The sequence below is a fragment of the Bombus pyrosoma genome, linkage group LG3 (genome assembly GCF_014825855.1).
Source record: "Bombus pyrosoma isolate SC7728 linkage group LG3, ASM1482585v1, whole genome shotgun sequence".
In the NCBI taxonomy this organism is placed as follows: domain Eukaryota; kingdom Metazoa; phylum Arthropoda; class Insecta; order Hymenoptera; family Apidae; genus Bombus; species Bombus pyrosoma.
In genome coordinates this window covers 1,991,111-2,009,393 of record NC_057772.1, presented here as the reverse complement: position 1 = coordinate 2,009,393, position 18,283 = coordinate 1,991,111, and the positions used below count along the sequence as shown (strand labels likewise).

General features: G+C 44.7%; 3 protein-coding genes across 5 annotated transcripts in view; 1 reads left to right on the top strand and 2 right to left on the bottom strand.

The window, feature by feature from the left end:
- The window catches only part of LOC122565854 (phosrestin-2-like), a 145,081-nt gene that overhangs the window by 65,421 nt on the left and 61,377 nt on the right, over window positions 1–18,283 (top strand). The window lies entirely within an intron of this gene.
- Window positions 6,139–14,221, bottom strand: LOC122565852 (proline-rich extensin-like protein EPR1). The gene is made up of 6 exons (XM_043722271.1): window positions 14,144–14,221; window positions 13,843–14,016; window positions 13,660–13,761; window positions 13,460–13,555; window positions 9,324–9,380; window positions 6,139–8,055 (listed from the first exon to the last, which is right to left on the bottom strand). The coding sequence occupies exons 1-6, from the start codon at window positions 14,219–14,221 to the stop codon at window positions 6,139–6,141; spliced, it is 2,424 nt and encodes an 807-aa protein (XP_043578206.1).
- LOC122565863 (14 kDa phosphohistidine phosphatase-like) overlaps window positions 17,916–18,283 on the bottom strand; it is a 62,641-nt gene continuing 62,273 nt past the window's right edge. For both annotated transcript variants that reach the window (XR_006316302.1, XM_043722306.1), the window contains one exon: window positions 17,916–18,101. Coding sequence is in view for 1 of the 2 variants with exons in the window: in XM_043722306.1 (XP_043578241.1) it covers window positions 18,009–18,101 (93 nt within the window). In the remaining variant the exon portion in view is untranslated. The remainder of the gene's footprint in view (window positions 18,102–18,283) is intronic.

Below are 18,283 nucleotides of genomic sequence, written 5' to 3'. Positions count from 1 at the left end.
CATCGGCTACGTTTCGAGGGTGCGATCCCCTCGACTTTTCGAGAGCAGAGCCGGCTAAGCCGGTCGAGTGCAACCATGAAGAGCCTCCTTGACGAAATATACGTTCGTGGGTAATAGATTTTCGAGGTGGAGAAAGGTCACTCGATACTTTGCCACGATATCGTTATTGGGGTAGGTTCTAATTCTTCCGGTAAATCAAAAAATTGAAATCGCGAGATCGTGTTCCGCTTTGTCCAACGATTAGACTATAAATGTTCGTACATTTTTCTATCCTTGTGAACAAAATTAAAGAAACGTAACCTAGATAGAAATTTATTTCATGTTTGATGAAGCAGGGCAGATAGAATTTTATTTCATATGAAACGTTGTAATAAATGTTCTACTATGAATATTTCACACGTGTTATAGATATAACTATTGAGATATGTATAATTTTGTGTGCTAGTGTGTGAATATCAGTGTGTGGAAGTATGTGTGTGCGCGGCGTCTCGAAAAACAGACGAACGTAACTGTTCCGTTGACAGTGTGGTATAGAAGATGGTGAGACAAAGAAGGTGCTGAGACGCGTGCAAATGTATATCGACGAAGATCCTGGGAATCGTTCGTTAAATAAATCTAAAACTATTTTAATATAAATTCTAAGTGTAACCTTAGCGTTCCTTTGCTATTATTTCGGCAATTAAGATCCACAATTCTCAACAACAACAACAACTGAACAGTTGACAAACATTGTCATTATATACGTATAAAGCACCGCTCGTTTCTCTCGATTTTACCAAAAACATGAAAAATGTTGAAAATGTCGAGTGCACTTCAAATATAGATAATCGATAGCCAAAAAATTCTCGTTATTCCGACATGCGGTACGATACAGGTAAGAGAAGGAGAGAGGATCGAAGTTATTTGGATACTGTATCTGTACCAATAACCACAGTGAATAGAGTACGTGGTAAGAAAATTTAAAGATACTCTTAAAAAATCCTTTCTTCGGTGGGCGGAACGGCCGAGGGTGAAGAGGAAACGAAGAAACTCCGAAGCTCTTGGAAAATGGAGGACGTTTGTCCACGCTTACCTCCTCTTTTAAGGTTCTTGTAGCGTCTCGGAAGTACGAAATCTAATTTAACCTCCCGGCCGATCGCTTCACTTTTCCCTTGCCTTCGAAATTCCCTTCCACGACTCTCCCCTGTAAACCGAACGCCGGTTTAAAAAGTTCCACGATCCGAGGAACCGATCGAATCACCTGGGACACCGGAGCACCGAGAGTGCTTGATTATTTCCACAAAAGCGACAAGCAACGCCGTTTTAAATTGCGTTTTAAAAGTCGTTGCTTCTTTCCTCGGCATAAAAGAGGGGGAAACTTCGAACGTTTGATCTTTGTTTCGATATCTTTCTACTGCGAGACATACTGATAATAATAATAATAATAATAATAATGATACTTAGACTGCAGATACTTACGCTGGTTTCGTACTTTTACGACAGAAATTAAATGAAATTTACAGATTTATCTAATATTCCTAGTGATAGACACATAGATAATAATAATTCCAAGGATTCTCGGAGATCCTTCGACATTGTGCGATCGTGAAAGTGAAAAAAACAAGGTGAAAACGATCGTTACTTAATCGCACGTGGTTCTCTTTCAATAAAACAGCAACTTTTTATTTCGGTAACGGAGACTGTAACGTTTACTCGTTATCAAACTTTTTGCTGATTCCGATAGAAATTCCAACGAGGAGGGGGGAGGGTAAAAGAACTGCGTTTCTAGGCTGTATATGGAGGGGAGGGTAGGAAAAAGGGGGAAACATGGAACAGGCGTACGTAGAGAAAAGTTTTCGCCGAACCGGATACAAGGAAGTTCCACCGTATTCGCGCATCCGGTGCCATAAATCCTGGTCTCTTCCCGCCTTCTCGTGCCCGCTGGCCAAGACAGCGAGCCCTCACTCTGTCCGACGAATAAATTTGCGATCAAGCTTTTTCCAGGTCCGCCGCTCCTCTCGATCGGTCGGTTCTATCGATTACGAATCGCAAGGAATCACCAATGATCGACAGTCGCACGACAGAAATCTTCGAATCGATCGATACTTGCTGTTTTACCGACCGATCTATATTCCAGAATCGATTTTCAATCAATTTAATAAGCCGAAGTTACACGTATGTATTCGTTTCCTATTAAGATAGTAAAGACAGCTTTGAGAAGAGTATGACGATGAATTTTCAGTGTTCTAAGTTTCGTAGATAAAACAGATATGGAACTTTGAGTTACGAGTTTCTGCAGTACCAACCGATTGCTTTTCTGCGATCGCAAACCCAAGATATCGAAATAATTGGAACGGTTATATGTATTATATTTCGTAGTATATCGTGACGCATCACAAAAAAAAATCGTAATCGTTCGATAATCCTAGAAAAGACTCTTTCATCGCGGAGACAACGAGGCGAGACAAGTATTTATGGGTTATTGATGATACGGGCGCTTTCAGAATCTAAGAAGATCGTATAATAACGTAATTAACGGCGCGCGTTGACAAATTGAATCGACGGCGAATGTATTCTTTTCATCGTGACTGTACGTCGGTGGTCCTGGTCCATAAATATTTCATGGCAGTCGGGCATCCCTGTGTTCGTGGAAAATCGTAGAACGTTCAATGATCATCCCCCCGATGTGGCAGCCGCGCGACACACCCTCGAAAAATCTTCACGAGAAAACCAACGAGGAACCGATAATCTTCCATCGATCAGTATCAGCGAGGATGGAAGGAAGCGTTTCTCGAAAATGGAAATCCTAGTTAGGGATGAAATATGAATGGCGTGAAAGGTTTGTCTGAAATAGTTGAAAAGATCGTGTACTTGGATCAGTCGCACACGAGCACGTGCCATTTTTACAGTCGTGTCTATTCGATGCTATGTTCCGACAATGTAACACGTATTTATACGAAGAGATCCGCGCACCACGTAACTTTTGACAACATCTTCGAGGTGCACATGGTTACGTTTCTTTAACACTGGAATTAGAGTGGTGTAATGAAAATAGATAGACACGTGTAATTGTGTTTTTATTTCAATAAATATCGACATCGATTTTATCGAAAATTCATCTGCATGTTTCCAGCGATTAATTTGCTAAACCAAACAATTTTCCTGTCGGACGATCTTACGAACGGAAATATCCAGAGAACTTGATAAATAAAATAACAAAGGAACTGTATGTCCCTCGTGTACAAGGAGCCTTACAACGCTCTAAAGCGTACAGTTCGTTTCCATCCCGGTGAAGATTAATTTGCAAATTCTCATGGATCCTCGGGAAATTTGGAGGTGCACGGGTGCCGAATCTCGATCTGGAAGAAGAGCGGACAACGTCGGGGTTTAGATAAGCGCCCCTACGGGAAGCCATTAACCGGGGAGAACGGCGTGAAAGCAAGAAGGATATTAGAGCGATCCGGCGATTGGCTCCGATGCAATTTCGCACGGTACGCTGGCGGCACGTTGGGCGAAGGTGTTAAATTCACTGGATGTACGTCGGACGAGCCATTCTGGGGTAGCCGACAAATCCGATCGTATTTTCATCGACGCCAAATTGGCAATATCCTCGCCGGTGACGATTCCTGAATTATGCATCAGCCTCGGGGACAGTCGCTTCGCTTCGCTTCGAAGTTTATCCATCCCGCTCGTTTCCATCCGCAGCCTCGACCTGTTCGACTCTCTCTTCCACGCGGGGAGTTTTCTGCCCTCTCGCAGCTTCCACCCTCGCGACCACCCCCGACCCCAAACACCCTCTGCTGCCTTCTCCGCCGCCTCCACCACCTCCCTCCTCCTCCTCCTCCTCCTCCTCCTCCTCCTCTTTCATCGTCTCCTTCAGCTACGCTTCAATCCCCTGTTCTCGTTCTCTGTCGCGCTCCCTTCCTTCGGGCCCTTTCTCCAATGGAAACGTCACTTATTGGTCGAACGAAAGGGAGGAAAAAGAGAGGACACCCTCGAATCCGACCAATCACGGTGAACGTCCGTGATAATACTCGCGATATTTGCCGCGGTACAGACTCGGGCAAAAGCGTCCCCCGCTTCAGAGATCGCGACCGATCGAAGGGATCCGCTGGGAGAAATTTCAAACAGCCCTCTGTCAAACACTGTGATCCTCTTTTAACGTTGTTTATACGGTAATCATTTTTACGAGACTCGGATTGTATCAAACAGATTTATCGAACGGTCAGGTTACAAGTTGAAAGGAAGTTTCGATTCGTCGAACGATTATCGAATATGTTTTACGTACGAATAAATTCGAGAGTCTCTGAGAAGAGTGGAAGAACGAGAAGGAAAGTAACGAAGCGTCTGGAACGAACGAGAAAGAGAATCCATGGATGATAATCGAATCGAGCGTTTGGAAACGGCCCTTAAGCCTTTACGAGAGGGGACAGACAATGGAAGGTAAAAGTAAAGCGTCGTTCTTGGAACGAAGGGCTGCTCACCCCAATAATAAAATGATAAGAACCCCGGTGTGTCTTCCCTCCTTCTCCATCCTGCTTTCTACCCCCCCTCCCCGCCCCGCTTTCGTTTCCTCTGACTGGAGCCAACTCGTATATAAATGTCGATATTATTGTAACGAACCGCTTTTGATGGCAATTTCTCCTTCCGCGTGCTCTATTGCTCAGACGAGCCCACGCGATCGGACACTCGCAAATTCGTTGAATCGACCGAGGAATTTATTGTTTCCGGATCGCGCGCGTCGCAGAAAGGACATCGACGCGACCATTCCCGATCTCCAATTCGATTCTCCAGCCTTCGCCGGTTATCTGGCGAAAAATCTTTCCAAATCTTCTTGTTGGTACAACGTTGCTTAGGAATTAACGTTGTATCGACGCGAATATATTTGGTTAATATTTTCGCTGATGTTGACGCATACGTTATCGATCATAATTATCTACCAAGGATAAATTAGTAACTAAAAGTAGCATTTTCGTAGAAACTCTAGAAGAATCCATAACTGCGATGATCGTTTCTAAGATGCGTTTCGACAAAAAAATTAAGGATTCGTCCGTCCGATGGATAAAGCATGGATGGTTAATTCAAATAAAAGGAATCTCTACTGGATTGCTATTGGATTTATTCGACAATTTTCTCCGTTTCGTCGGCGGAACCTTCGCCTTGCGATTGAGATACGTGGCATTTGGATCAAGTTACAGGGACGAGTACTACACGGATTATTTTTGTTGCTGCGTTTTCCCGAGCCTAGTTCACGCGACTATCATCCTCGTGTCCTTTTATCTTCTCTGCAAAGAATCGACAGCTCTCGGCCACGAGGCCTATCCAAATTTAGACTTGGACTTCTCTTAGAAAAAAATAATCGAATGTATATCGAGTGTCGCGTGGCCGACGAGGCTGGTTCGTCGTTCCAGCCGAGGTTAGAGTTACGAAGCTCGACCCTCCAGCGAGGTTACGAACGGACGAAGAATTTTCGAGACGTCTGCCACGTTGTACGACGGCTTTTCACCTTCCTCACGATTGTCGGGGCTGTACGTGACGAGACTCGACGGCGCAACGAATGAATTTAAGACGAAAGCGCGACGTCAGGCACGCGACAAAGAACACACACGAACAAGTCTGCTCGTTCGCCCTCTGCGTCTCGCTCCTCGGATCTTTCGAGCGGTCACAAGCAGGCCAAATAGGTGAAGGACAATTTCGATCGGCGCTAGATCGATCCTCGAAGCGAGAGCCAACGAACGAAGCGACTGAAAATATCGTTGACGAACATCGATCCGGGAAATCAACGTCAGACAGACCCCGTGAGAAACTGCGATTCTCTTCTGGCTTCTCCCCATTTTCATCGATTGTCCGGATATTCACTTTCTCTAGAAGTTTAAACGTTAAAAGAGTATTACACACGGGGGGCAGTAAAATAAAATATCGCCTGTCTCTGCACCGCTTATAGCTTCCCAAATAATAATCTGAGGATTCACTTCGAAAGACAGTCGCCTGACGATTGTACAATTTTCGAGAAGAATAAACGTGGATTGTTCTATGATTATTTTTCAGAAAGCTACAACGGTTCAAAGATCGACAATTTTATCGCGTAGGATAGCTAGACCGGATATTTTGAGACTTAGCAGACAGAAGCGCCACGCTATAGAAAGGCTCTTACCTGCGCTATTTGTCCTTCCTTTCCTTCCTCTTCTTCATTTTCTTGGGATCGCAAGGTTTGCGCCTTTTACATTCCAATCTCTCCGGTGGACAATAAAATGGATCTTTGCAACAAACGTATTTCTCCTTGTGCGGACACGGTGGCAGCGTCGGTTTGGACGGCTTAACCGTTTTTAGATCGTAACAAGGACAAGGTCCAGGGTGCATTTTCGGTGGAGGTGGACAAGGGCAAAGAATCACCGGGTCCGTCGGTGGTTCAGGAAGAGGCGGCGGGACGCAAATTTCTTTTTTCGCTTTACCGGACGTTCGAATTTCGACGCACGGTTCTACTTCGTACTTCGCCTCAGGAATTTCCGGACAGGGTTTAGGCGAGACAAACTTCGGGGTTGGGCAAGTAGTCGGCCCGTATTCCATTTTCGGCGGTTTAGCGAATTCAGGCACCTCGCACTTTCCCTTTGGTAAGCACCTGTCGTCACACTCGCCCTGTTTCTCCTTCTTCCTCTCCCGCAATTTTACCGGCTTTCTGCCGGCACACACGTCCTTCTTCTTCTTCTTCTTCTTCTCGGGCTTCCTCTCGCAAGTTTTCACGCAGCTGCGTCTCTTGTCCTCGCAAATGTCTTCCAAATCCTTGCAACTGGGTGGTTTCGCTGTGGGTTTCCTAGACTTGTCAGACGAACCGAGTAACGTCGAGTCGACGTGGAATCTTCTGTAATCGATCCTCAGAGGTGCGAACTTAGATGCCGCGTGATAAGTAGACATCCTCCTCTTCCTCGGCTTATTTCGGTTCTTCTTTCGCGGACCTTTCCCGCTATTTTTGGGACAAGACGGGACGTCATTGGGACAGGAGACTTGCGGTTTGGCGACTTGTTGACAAGGTGGACAGGGTTTCGGGCATGGGCAAGGTGGTGGCGGTTTAGGACAGGGGCAAGGACTGCACGGTGGCGGAGGTGGACATGGTGGAGGTTCGGGACACTCCGCGCACGGTGGACAAGGTGGACAGATTCTGGGTGGAGGGGGAGGTGGGCAAGGAAGTGGTCTGGGACACGGAATGGGTGGTGGACAAGGTGGACACGGTGGTGGAGGTGGGCAGTAGGCTGGAGGACATGGCGGCGGACAAGGGCAAGGTTCGCAAGGCGGTGGCGGCGGACACTCCCTTTGTGGTGGACATTCGGGACACTTTGGCACTTTCGGACACCTGGGTGGCGGTGGTGCGGGCGGTGGCGGACAGGGTGGAGGACATTTGGGTGGTCGAGGTACCTTGGGTAGCGGTGGAGGCGGCAATGGAGCTGGACACTTGGGGCACTTCGGAGGCTTGGGTGGTCTCGGAGGCAGAGGACACTTTCGATAGCATATCTTCGGCGGCAGATGCTTCTCCACGGGTTTTTCACAGGGCATGGGACAAGGGGGTGGGCATGGTGTTTCAGGCTGGGGGCACTTGGGGTTCTTCGGACGTGGACGAGAGCACGGTGGAGCGGGTGGTACGCATTTATCCTGTGGGATACACGGCTTCTGTCGTTGGTACGGTTGTCTGCAAGACCTTCTCCGTGGACTCTGGCCTTTGCTACAATCGGGAACCGACTTGGAAGAGAGTTTGGAGGGAGGACGAGGTGGCCTTTTGCCGTGCGCTTTGCCCATCAGGATGGAATCGTTTCGAAAGAACCTCGCTTGCTCTTGCCACAAGCTTCTCGTCAATCCTTTCGATAAACGCACGATCTTCTCGCTACCCTTCGATAGAACGGGTGTAGTGGTAAAGTTCCTCGCGAACGCCAGGCTCGTGTTAGGTATTTTCGACGGCGCCCAACTGCGCCGATTAAGAACGTACGATCCCAAAGAGTATCGACTTCTGGTTCGCAAGTTACCAAGCATCGCGGTGGAAAGCTTGAGAAGAGGCCTCAGCAACGGTGTGTTTAAATCGTATTTGGCCTACGATGTAGACAACAGAGATTTTGATCGATAGAGGATCGTTTAGTCCGCCGCTATCTCCACGTACCCTCTGTCTCTCGGTGCGCGTGACGCCCAACGCCTAACATTTTTTCGTTTTGCACGGTTTCTTGGGTGGACACTTAACGCAAAACGGCTTCTTTTCCGGCTTCGGTTTCGCGGGATAGCCTGGTGGACCCATGGGCTTACAGGGGCCCTTTGGCGGATGGCAAGGGCTCTTTTTCGGCCAATCCGGCGGATCCTCGCCGCAGTCCGGCTCGCCCAATCGTAGCTGCCGCCTCTTTCTCCCTACACCCTGGATACATCATATCGCGTTTTGCTTAGGTCTCTCGTTTCTCCTCCGATCGCTCGTTGCAAACGCCTTGCCTCTGGCCCACCTCCCTCCTTCGCCCACGACCGAATCGAACGTGTATCACGAATGGAAAGTAAAGGATGATGGTTTTCGAAGGAGATGGCTATCACGATCGCAAGGCGAAATCCGCGGCGAAACGATATTCTATCGACGATCTTCTATAGCAACATTAGACGAACGATGGTAAACGAATAGGCAACAAATGTCTCGTATCTTCGATGTATCTCAAGTGGTTGCCATTTAAACGCTTAAACTAAGGGGAATCGATGCGTCGTTCTTGAACGACAACGACTCGAAAAGATCCTTAAACGACGTGCCATCGTACGAACGACTCCGTGGACGCAAGTCCATGTCTTCGTCTCTGGTAACGCGTTTATTGGGGAACTCTTTCTGCAGTTGGCCATAGTCTAAACCAATCTCGTCCTCGTATTCCTCGCCTTGGGGGAAGTAGTCGTCGTTGCCGATTCTGTCCTGTTCCAAGAGTACCATGTCCCGATACGAAGTGGCGAGACCGTCGAGGATTTGATTCTTCCTGACGTGGTTGAAGATCGAGTTAGAGGTCATTGACAAAGGGCCCCTGTTTCTTCGGTCCGAGGCTCGCGCGCTCGATCCCTTGATTCCGAGCGAACCGATGCTCGTCCTCTGCGGGGAGAGAGGATGATCCGACATTTTCGATTGATTTATTTTCTTTTTCGTTTTTTTATTTTTTTTTTCAATTTTCACGATTAAATTTGGAGATGAGGAAGAGGCAGAAGGGAGGTGGAGCCATAGCGACGAGTCACGGTTTCACGCGCTGCTCGATCATCGTCGTCGAGTTCGATTCGACCGATTCGAGAGATCATAAACTGTAATGTATTAAACAAAGATACTTTGTTTTTTTTTTTTTTGTGAAACTTACTTGGACAGCGTTACCGTTCTGATGGTGTCTGGCCAGGGTGTCTGGCGTAACCTGCGGCTGGAATTAAAATTAAAGCACACAGATGGATTTTTTTGCACTTTCTTTAAACAATCGGTGTACGAAAGAAACGCGTGTCGATAAAATGGAATCGTGCTATATACGTGACTTTCGAAAAATACGTTTATTCACGTTACAACTTTCACGCACGCTACATATAATTTTCGCTCGAATATTCGAAAATATCGGGACAAATATACGCGAAAGTACTCGCGGTTAGATAACCGACGTTCAATAATTTCGGAAATTCTCGTTACGATAACGACACGAAACGTCAAAGGCATTCGAGTCGAGAAGACCAACTTTCCTCGTCTTTTCTTGCCGACTACGCTGCGAATTGATAGAAACGTCGTTCGACTCGTCCGTCTTACAAATATCCTTGTAATCAGAATCATTATTCGCGTTAATCTTCGAGTCGAAGGTAGAGTATCTTCGAAAAGATCCACGTCCGGTTCCACCCGATTTATCATCGTCCTGAGGACATCCTGGTGCCCGAATTACCGGTGGACACTTAGCTTTCTCGATTTTCTTTGGCTTCTCCTTTTTCTTCGCATCGCAACTCTCCTCCTTCTTCTGGCAACACGTATCAGTCGTCGTCTTCTTCTTCTTCTGTTGCTTCTTGCACCGTTGGCCGTGAGTTTCGTCGTTCCAAAGTTTGTCACAAGGATCGTATTTCGCTTCCTCCTTGTATTTTTTGCACGTTGGCCCGTGATGTTCCTCCGATCTGCAAGGTTTACAGGGATCCTCGACATCTTCGTCACAGGTTGGCTGTTTTTTGCACTCGTCTCGTTTCTTGCACGCTGGCGGTTCGTTCTTCTTACCGCAACTCTTAGCCGCATCCACCCCTTTGCATTTTCTCTTTTTGCATATCTCATCTTCCTTCTTCGACTTCTTCTTGCCGCAGATTTTCTTCAGTTTATCTTTTATCGACGACTTGCAGTCGCTGTCGCTGGACGAGAATAAGACAGACGTTGGGGTAGGATGCTTTAAAATCGGTGCCACTTCCACGTCGGTGAACAGAGACTCGAGATTGTACGAAACTAGACTCGATAGCGAATGCGATCTTTGTCCGTTGATCTTCAAATTCTCCAGGAATAAGGCGATCTTAGACGATATCTTTTGCGTCGATTCATTTTCACTCGTATCGTTTTCCGACTCGCTGTTGCTCGTTGTCGTTACTCTTCCCTCGATTATGTCGCAACTGGAACTGTCTGCCGACTGTTGTACTATCGTTCGATTCTCCAATTGCTCGAAAGATCTCAAGTTCTCCACGATCAACGAGCTCTCTGTTCCTTCCAACGAACCAGCAGCTAAATCGCTTACGGAAGTCGAAACGTTCGATCTATTCCCTCGATAACTCCTCTTTCTACGAGATTTATCCCGACTCGATTCCTTGAGTATCTTTTGATTCGCGGCACAATCGATCCTGTCGATTTTCCAACCGCCCAACTTGCTGTAATAATCGTCCGCGAGGTCGTTGTTTCGAATCTCGAAGAATCTCGAGAAGAAATTCGTAAGGGGTTTGCGTCTCTGTCGAACCAAACCGTACAGCATCTTAGGCTTTTTGTCCGACAAAGCAGCTGGAATCGTCCAGTTTTTCGACTTCTCTACGTTGCTCGATCGTTTTTCCACTTTAGTCATCGTTTTCTCTATGATCTTCGATTCGTTACACTTTCTCGCTTCGTTTCTCTTCCTATCGCACCTTTGCATCGCCGCTCGATTCTCGTTGTCCTTAAACAATTTCTTCTTCATAGTTTGCTCCGACGACGTCATGTTCAATTGTTTGCCATCCTTCTTCGTCGAACGATTCTTGCTGTCCATTCTGTCTAGCGTATGGCAGTTCTTCATCGTCATAGAAATTTTCTCCGTGTTTCTGCGTGCGCAAGCTTTCTCGAATTGTGCAGCAAACTCGGCGATCGGACTTCTCGAATCTAATTCGCTTTTAACGTTGCAAGATAGCGCGATGTTCGAGTACCATCGTCGCGCAGAAGCGACGTCGTCGCTATTAGAACGTGTCTTGGTAAAGTAGTTCGCGAAATCGGGAAACTGTCTACAGATCTCGGCAACGATGCGGCCACTGTGCTGGAACGTAGCGGGCCCCATTTCACCGAGAACTCTAGGACCTCGCAGATCGCTAGCGCACGCGTGGTTCCCCTGAGAACAGACGGAGAGACGATTTCAAGGTCGTTGGTTCTTTCCATCAAATGTTTTACATTTTTCTCTTTAGATAATTCCTCGAGGCAAAGGAGGGGATAGAGGATGGTAATTAACCCTTTAACAGTGTCGTATAATAATCAAGAATTCGGAATAAACGAAAAGCGTTAGGACACTCTTTTTACGTTTAAACACTTTGACTGCCACGTCGAAATCGCACGTTTCGCTCAGGACGCCACGACAGTATTTTTATTATTCGAAGCATACAATGGCAAAATAACAATAAATTGACGATGTAAGACAACGTTCTTCCCCAGTGGACCGTTTATCTTGTTGGTGGTCACGGGTGACCGCCGTGGCGCCTTGGCAACAATTGATAGCGTCATATTACAACGAGGCTTCGTTTATTTCAACAAAACATTCGCGTTCCGTTATTTCGTCGCAAGCAAAACGTGCGGAATACATCGTTGAAACGTGTAGAAGATATTAGTAAACGGTATTTGCTCGTTCTACACATAATAGTAAGGTATGTTCACGCTTCAAACTTCAATTATACGATTATAAAGCAGCATTTACGATTATTTTCTAAGCTGTGTTTATAATGATATTCGTAGATTACCCCTCGAAGATACGGATGCAAACACAGTGCACCGTTAGATGCAAGATTTGTTCTAATTTCCTTTTAATCGATGTTCTAATAAAAATGTTTAATCGTTCAATGGGGCACTTTTTATTTCAAAGTATCTTCTATTTATCGGTTATATTCAAAATGCCCTAACTGTCAATTTTCGTATAATTTTTACCATTGTAAGAAGTTGAAGGGCTCTGGTCACCAATGACCACCGTGGCGTCACAGGATAAATCGTGACGTGGTCATGTAGGACCAACGTAGCAGTCAAAGTGTTGATAGAATTCCAATATTTTTCTTTGCCGCACAAAAATGAACTTTTTCCAATTTTCAAACAAATATAATAATTGCTATAACGCTTTTCGTCAAGATCAGCCGCATCTTTTAAATCACACAGGCAAAAATGCATTTTTCTAATAAGCAACAAGCGTTAGAATGGAATAAATCGAGCAAATCGGATAAGAACGTGAAACTCATAGTAAAAGTTTGTCCATATTTCCTGCGACTACACTGTCGAAGGATTAACACTTTCTGCAAGGCAAACTTCGTAGCAACAAAGAAGCGTAACGCGATGATCGATCGTAATGAATTTTAGGAATTTTAACAACGAAAGGGTTAAGTAACATCACAAATACTTGGACGTTTATTTGGCGGATTTAACGTGTTCAAAGCCCCGTCCATCGTCTCTCGTCATGATGCATTTTCTAAGGGACAGGGATATGGCAAAAAGAGGCGCGCGACGCACGAACGTGATCCGCATGCCGTTAGCCGAGCAACGATTCGAGGCAAAAGCAATCCCTCGATGCTTTCCCTTCTTTTTCTTTTTTACGAGTTACATCCGCTCCTACCACCTTCCGTTTCGTAACAGAACTCTAATCGACGTTCTTCTTTGATCTTTGGAAAATTAACTTGTCGCGTCGACTCGAGCCTCCGCAACGTTGCTTGTATTTCAAACTTTCGATCCTCTGTGGTCGTCGAGTTGCACCGCGAGAATATAAACGCACAAACTTGTCTTTGCTCTTTTCAACCATCTTTCCAGATATAAAAATCACACGAAACTCTGTCAACCGGTGGAATATTTTAGCGCCGCCTCGTCAGCTTCTCATCCCTATCCTCCTCCTCATCCGATGGTCGCCATCGACGCGATTACAAGTGGACGAGACGCGCCATCGCGTTTAAATCGTATTAATACACGCGAAACTCGACTTCGTTTCAAGTACCGATTTACGATGCAAACATGTTCGATCGAAATTTTGTCGATCCTTCGGTGAAACACACGTTGAACAAAGATTCTTACCTGCGATTCCATCGTTGGTCTCGCAAACTGATTTGTGGCGCATTCCTCGGCGATAGGCAGCTGACGCAGACTTCTGACGAGCTCTTCGGTCGCATTCTTTGTACCATACGATACAATTGTTTGTTTTATTTGTTTTATTTATTATTTATCTCTCTCTCTCTCTATATATATATATATATTAGTAGAAAATGTTGAATTACCTGGTTTGCATTTGACACACGACTCGAGAAGTACGATGTTTGCAGATGTTCGCCGCTCTTATTCGATCTCGATTTCTCCAGCATCGTCAACATCCGCGAATTCTATTGGAAATTTCAATTCAAGAGACTTCAGTAGGAACGCGATCTATGAGAAAGAAGATAAAGGAAATATGAAAATCTTACCGCGGTATTTGCTGCGGTGTTACTGTCCTTGAAGTTCTTGATTTGCATCGGTGTTAAATATCGTTTATTTAACGCGGCCACGTCATACAGTGCGAGTACGTCGAGCTTCGAGGTTTGTTTCAACATTTGCGAGAGAGATTGTCCTATTTCCCCTGCGCCTCCAATCACCGCCGACTGTACGAACGATTCGAGCATGAAAAGATATTTTCCATTTTTTAACTGCGAATCGTCTGATCGAGAGATGTCTTTCAGCCGAGGACGCGTTCTATGCTCGATTTATTTTTTATAGTATTCGAGATACCTTGATGTTCTCTTCACCAGCATGATATTTTCGCTGACCGATAGTTTTCACGATGGACTTGGCGGCCCGGGAAAACATTGTTATTCCTGTTGGTGTATTACTGGAAATTTTTGTAACGCCTTCATTGGGCGTCTGACATGTCCAAATTGCGACTAATGGTTACCAAGTGAAACGTTGCATTTGTTTTCCGAGATCGTTCGACAGTGTGCATCGGGAAAAACAAAATCGTAGCTCCAATGAACACGTTTGCAATGGATCCGAGAGGATATTCCCTATACGCACATAATCGCGTGTGTATTTCGAAGAAGAACTTTAAATAATACGCGCCTTTAAGAATTCTTTCAAATGCAGCCATCTGGCATACACGTATCAAATGCGTACGTAATCGTAGATTAGGTCGATAATGAAGCGCGCGAAACAGTAACCTGCATTATCGTTGGAAGGAAATAGCGTGAAGCCGTGCTTGCAAATTATTTTATCGATCGAGTTACCGTCGCAGATACGCGAATTAACGTTTTATCGACTGAATTGGAACTTTAATCGGAGGTACAGAATGAACGTGACACCGGACGTTCGATTCTTTTCCGTGCCCTACGTTTTGTGGCTCGCCCCATATCATATTCGTATCGCGTACAACATTATCGATTCAATAGAGTAGTGGTTTGAATTGAAACTAAATTCCCCTATGAAATTAAATAAGGTATAGAACAGGACATTTCGCGCGTGAAACGTAGAATTCTCTGCTTCTGCGATGTACTCAATTCTACTCCAATTGTGTTACGACACAACCGATTACCAATTAACGTCAGATCGAAGCTCGCTGTAAGACGCAATTCGGACAAGTGCTCATCCGCTTTCCGCCCTCGTTCCTCCCATTTGCGTATGTCTTCGCGAGTCTCTGCCCGTTTCCACTCGACCAAACTGAAGATCGCTTTACGATGATTTACATAAGCGAACGAGATTTTACTCGAATCTTTCGTCAACCGTGCGATCCTTAACATTTTTGATAAACCAAGATGCGAGACATTTGAATCAAGTTGAAGTCTATCGGTGCCAACCAATATTCTTTATCGTTTCGTCTTGAGTGTCTTATCGTCTATCCTTAATTCTGTCCATCTGCCACTCCTCTTCCTTGTCACATTGGCAAGTTGGAATAAGTGAAACGTCAAAAAATCAGAGAAATTTCAAATTTTCTTTGCAAATATTCATCGTAGATATAAATAAACGAATCTAAATAAATGTCTGTAGATGTTCGAAAATTCCGAGAATTTGAGGTTATCTTTTAGAATTTTAGCGAGTATAGCGATGTCACGTCGTTCCTTGCATTTTTTGCGATACTTGGAGTATCCAAGTCGTTTACAAGAATTCGTGCCACCTCCTATACCATCGTGTTCTCCTGCTATGAAATCGTCGTTGTCGGTCTAGAACTTTCGAAGGAACCGAAAAATGTCAACTTCTCGAAATTTCGAAGAAATTCTGAAAATTTTCTCAATCTTTAACAAATTCCTCGAACTAATCTAATCCTGACCAGGGCTGTTTTTCGAGTTTCGAGTTTCCGGACTTTTCTTCAAAGTTCCTCCACGCTACTTCTCGTTGAAGCATTTGGATTGGTCACTCTAGGATCGTCGGAGAGACCATTAAACGATCAAGCAGTTGATTAAGTTTGACCAAACGTTTATTGAAACGTTTTAGTAATGTAGAAGCACGTAAATTATACAAATTGCACGACTCCATCGTTAATATCAATATAACGTAATTGATATAATGCCACCCGTTTTACAATATTCATACGAATTAACAATTTATACAATACTATTTAAAAATGCAATACTTTCTAACTTATATACGTCATACTGCAAGCTTTACCGTATTGTTATAATTAAGTACTTATAAATTATGTTTATATATCTATTTGCAAGCCTTTTTAAAACTATATACATATATACATATATGTAGGTACATATAGAGGATTTGAAAAAAAGAGGGTGTAGAGATATAGATCTTTATAACACCAACAAGGTACTGGTATATTGAATTGATAACGTCGTATGTGTCACGGAAATGGTATAGGGGTTAGGCCGGTCAGAAAACCCCCAAAAAGTAGGATATGAGAAAGCGCCGTGTCACATGGGTTTGTATCAGCATAGAATCGATTTTCTCGCGGCAATTTCCTTACGGACGTTACGAGTTTACAATCCGTTGACCACGAGGCGATATGGTCAAACGTTTAGTTGAACACGCGGTAAGACGCCTGTACGCCGATCGTACAGCACGACCACACGGGTGGTTGCCTGGTAATAGGCGCGGAACATGGTTGGACGTCGTTTAAGATTTATATCGTGTGCCGAATCGTTTATGCAAAAATGCTGGAGGGCAGACTCGAGTGTGCGTCGTTCGACTGTAGTTTTCACGGAATTGGAGCAAACGTGGTTTTCTGGTGCAACTGGAGAGTTTCCACGTTCTCTGTGACAGGCGATACGAGTAATCCCTATTATCCTGGCCGGCTCTACGATTCTCAGAGGATAGCGCAGAGGATATGTCCGCGACGGTGGATTCGTACAGCCAGCGAAAAAGTTTCTAAATTGATTTTTACGACCAGCGCGACGCGTTTTCGTCACCGAGCCGTCGCCGAAATTAGCTTAGCGAAAAAGGCAGCTAACGAAGGTCCAGATTCCTGTCCAACGAATGGCTTTCAACAGCATGCAGATACGTCCACCCTGCTGCGTTGTTCAGGGGCTGTGAGCGATGGCGCTCCCCGTGATTCGCATTCGCGAGCACCGAATCTATAATTTCCGCTTGTCTCTACTTTCTCGAAAAAGAAATAAAAGTAAGAACCGAATGGAATATTTAATTTTGGAATAAAATGGAATATTTGAACTTTTGTTCAAAATCTTGTATTCAGCAATGAAGAATATCAGATTGCTACAACTATTACAAATCTTATATGCTACGAGATATACGAATATAATACAATGGTAACGCTAGGAATCGTTGACGCAATGGAAATAGTAATGCACAAGAGATTTCGTAAGAAGAAATTAAGTTACGGATTCTATTTTATTTTACATTGTACCCTGTTCTTCGACGTAATGGGGAGGCTGATCTATTTGGAGGTGTTGCAGCTTGTCCTTGGACGACTGCTGATATCATACATCCCTGATGACGATAACAGGGGTCGCGTTCGCGTACCTCTGGCATGGAATACGGAACAGCGACAGATACAAAAGTTGTTAGGAATTATATCGATAAAAGAGAAAGACGTTGGCAGGTTGCCATTACAAGCGTCACGTTTATTTCGTAGCTCGGCGATACAATCAATGACGAATCGTTTGTGATAATTCCTACGTTCGCCATAGGAAAACGCAAACAGCCTAAGAACCCTCTGATTTTTTTTTTTTTTTTTTTTTTTGGCAGTTCGGTATTTCGTAAACCAGCACGCAAACTTCCATTTAACGTCACGTCTATCCTGTTCTTACTTAATGCTTGGATTCGAGTTTTTCGCCCATAGCTCGTTTTCGGATCGTTCAACGAAACGCTTATCAAGCGAACTAATTTAATTAGCAAAGAACGCAAGCTCGACGACATCAAATTAACCGAATCAAATGAATTATCAATTAGAAGTGGTTACATCGGTAAATTAATTTCGTAGCCATTCGAACGAGTAGATTGTTAGTCGCAATTAGCAATTAAACGACGTATAATTAAACGTTTTAAATCGTATTAGCTCGTGTTACCGCTAAATAGGAAATGTACAGAATCAAGGCAACGGTAATAGAAGCCATAGAAACTCTTTATTAAATTATACATTTAACGCGTTTGAATACGTTTCCCGTTGTGCGACGCGCAGAACAAATCCTTCTTCGGTCTAATATCCATCGTCGGACCAAGTGATCGAGTAGTCGGGGTACTTCTTCTTCAGTATACTAACAGTCACTTCGTGATCCGCCTTGCCAAAGCCCTGAAAATAAAGCAGACGTTTTTTCGTTTCTGTTATCAGAGATGTCGTAAACCGTGGATCTTGCCGGTTTACGAATTCCGTACAGCGCTTTAATCCACGAAACGCAGGAACCACGTGAAACGATCTGTTTCCAAAGTACACTCCACTCTGATTCGTGGAATAAAGAAAAAAAGACACGGTAC

Bases quoted from the DNA above. Each gene is read 5' to 3' on its own strand.
- LOC122565852 (XM_043722271.1), bottom strand. From the start codon at position 14,221: ATGTTTTCCCGGGCCGCCAAGTCCATCGTGAAAACTATCGGTCAGCGA. The intron at 14,017-14,143 runs GTATCTCGAATA...TCGTTCGTACAG, and splicing joins CTGGTGAAGAGAACATCAAG to TCGGCGGTGATTGGAGGCGC. The intron at 9,381-13,459 runs GTAAGAATCTTT...TTTTAATTCCAG, and splicing joins GACCAACGATGGAATCGCAG to CCGCAGGTTACGCCAGACAC.